General features: G+C 42.4%; 1 protein-coding gene across 1 annotated transcript in view; it reads right to left on the bottom strand.

Moving 5' to 3' along the window:
• The window catches only part of ptprjb.2 (protein tyrosine phosphatase receptor type Jb, tandem duplicate 2), a 38,547-nt gene that overhangs the window by 17,295 nt on the left and 18,829 nt on the right, over positions 1-2,423 (bottom strand). The window contains exons 7-11 of the mRNA XM_087176396.1: positions 2,296-2,421; positions 1,293-1,553; positions 778-1,038; positions 369-629; positions 181-220 (exon numbers count right to left, since the gene is read on the bottom strand). Of these exons, the coding sequence (XP_087032522.1) occupies positions 181-220; positions 369-629; positions 778-1,038; positions 1,293-1,553; positions 2,296-2,421 (949 nt within the window). The remainder of the gene's footprint in view (positions 1-180; positions 221-368; positions 630-777; positions 1,039-1,292; positions 1,554-2,295; positions 2,422-2,423) is intronic.

Genomic DNA, 2,423 nt, shown 5'->3' with positions numbered 1-2,423 from the left:
TCTCTCAGTCCCTATCTAGAATCTTTAGCCAGAGCTACGGAGCAAAAACAAAACTGGACCAACAAAAATACAAACATTTGCATCACTGCTGAACTCTCTGATCATCACTGTGATCCAGTTCAACAGCATCACTGAAGCTGATGCACAAAACAGCCTCAGTACAACCAACAACTGTCTCACCCTCCTGTGAGGATACAACCCTGATACTCCTGAACTTCTCCTTTGAGAGGACTTGTTATTCCACACCTGGACTTGTCTTATATTAGCCTCTGAATGTTGTCCTGCTTGTGACCATTGCAGAGTCTTCTCCACCAGGTCTCCTCAGCAGACCTCCTGACAGTATCAACCACATTCAAAGGCTTACTTACTTGTGTATTGAGTAACAGCAGTGTTCTGTCCGTCAGTATGGTTGTCATCTGCCACTGCAGTAACAATTATTTTATACTGGACACCAGCAGTCAGGTTACTAATGGTCATAGATGTTTCAGACACATACACAGTGTCATTGATTTGTCCATCTGTCCACTGTACTCTATAGAAGGAGCTGTTTCCTTCTGGTTCACTCCAGTCCACAGACACAGAGGATGTGGTGACGTTTGTGACAGTGAGATTTCTGACTAGTTCAGGCCCTGTGAGTGCAGGATCAATACACGGTGAGGAAGAGGAGAAAGAAAACTCATGACTGTGGCAAGTAAAAAATAGGAGAGTGCAGACACCCATACAAACAAGCTACAAACAGCAAAAAGCTGAAATTCAAAATAGATAAAATGTGTTTACTTGTGAATGAGGTGAATGTGTAAGGGTCTCCTTCTGTCTCATTGTCTCCAGCAACAGCTGTGACGGTGATTGTGTAGTTAGTACCAGAGATCAGCTCTGACAGCACAGCTAAGGTATCATTTGTGTATCTAGTCATCAGCACTCCACCATTGTGCCACTCCAACCTGTACATGAACACCTCACCAGGAGGTGAGGCCCAGTTCACAGAGATGGAGGAGGTGTTTTGGGACACAATATGATGGTTTCCAATTATACCTGGTCCTATACAGGAGAGGAGAGGAAGGGAGGGGAGAGAAGAGGAGGGGACAGGACGTGGGACTTAAACCTAGTAACATTTATTTGTGATGTGCCTGTTGGTTACAAAAAGCACATCAGTAACATTCATATATTAAATGTGGATTTTAATTTTCTGATCTTCATAAAAAAAACTTTTCTATCATTTTGTTTTGTGATGTAATAAAACACAAAACAGGGTAGAGCCACCATGATCAGAAAAATCACATTCATCATCTTACTTGTATGTTGAAAAATCTGTGCCATTTCACTTTCTGTTTGGTTATCTCCAGCCACTGCTATGACAGTAAAACTGTAATTCACTCCAGCAGTCAGCTCAGTGATGTTTAGTTTTGTTTCAGTGACACTGTCCCTCCTGTTAGTTGATCCATTAGACCAATGTACTCTATAAAAGGAGCGGTTTCCCTTTGGTTCAGTCCACATCACATACACTGAGGATGTGGTGATGTTAATGACACTGAGGTTACAGACTACTTCAGGCTCTGTGAGGGAAAACGTGTTAAATGGATAAATAGAGAGTTTTTATCATTTCATCAAGCATCTACTTCAAAAATCTATTAAATTAGTAGTAACAGTGAAAACATGAGACGTGCTGCTCCAGCAAAGTGATCAAACTGCTTCCATCCAGCTGGAAGTTCATTTAGCATCCTTTTTAATCAGCGACTTTTTCATGTAGCCACATTTGTTAAGGCAGACACCCAGGGTCATCCTTAACAGGTGACCAAACCCCCTCGTCTGACTTGTGTCATAACAGAGAAAAGGCAGCTTGACATAGGGACTAACTTTCCAGTGCACAATGAAAAGTGAATCAACCCTGTGTTGACGACTCATTTCAGCTGCTGTATCCAGACCTCATTCTCTCAGTCCCTATCTAGAATCTTTAGCCAGAGCTACGGAGCAAAAACAAAACTGGACCAACAAAAATACAAACATTTGCATCACTGCTGAACTCTCTGATCATCACTGTGATCCAGTTCAACAGCATCACTGAAGCTGATGCACAAAACAGCCTCAGTACAACCAACAACTGTCTCACCCTCCTGTGAGGATACAACCCTGATACTCCTGAAATTCTCCATTGAGAGGACTTGTTATTCCACACCTGGACTAGTCTTATATTAGCCTCTGAATGTTGTCCTGCTTGTGATCATTGCAGAGTCTTCTCCACCAGGTCTCCTCAGCAGACCTCCTGACGGTATCAACCACATTTAAACGCTTACTTACTTGTGTATTGAGTAACAGCAGTGCTCTGTCCGTCAGTATGGTTGTCATCTGCCACTGCAGTAACATTTATTTTATACTGGACACCAGCAGTCAGGTTACTAATGGTCATAGATGTTTCAGACACATAC

The sequence above is a fragment of the Seriola lalandi genome, unplaced genomic scaffold (genome assembly GCF_002814215.2).
Source record: "Seriola lalandi dorsalis isolate HSWRI2012SDOR001 ecotype SW California unplaced genomic scaffold, Sedor1 jcf7180002054553, whole genome shotgun sequence".
In the NCBI taxonomy this organism is placed as follows: domain Eukaryota; kingdom Metazoa; phylum Chordata; class Actinopteri; order Carangiformes; family Carangidae; genus Seriola; species Seriola lalandi.
The sequence above is the reverse complement of the archived record's forward strand: the minus strand, read 5'-3'. Positions and strand labels throughout refer to the sequence as shown.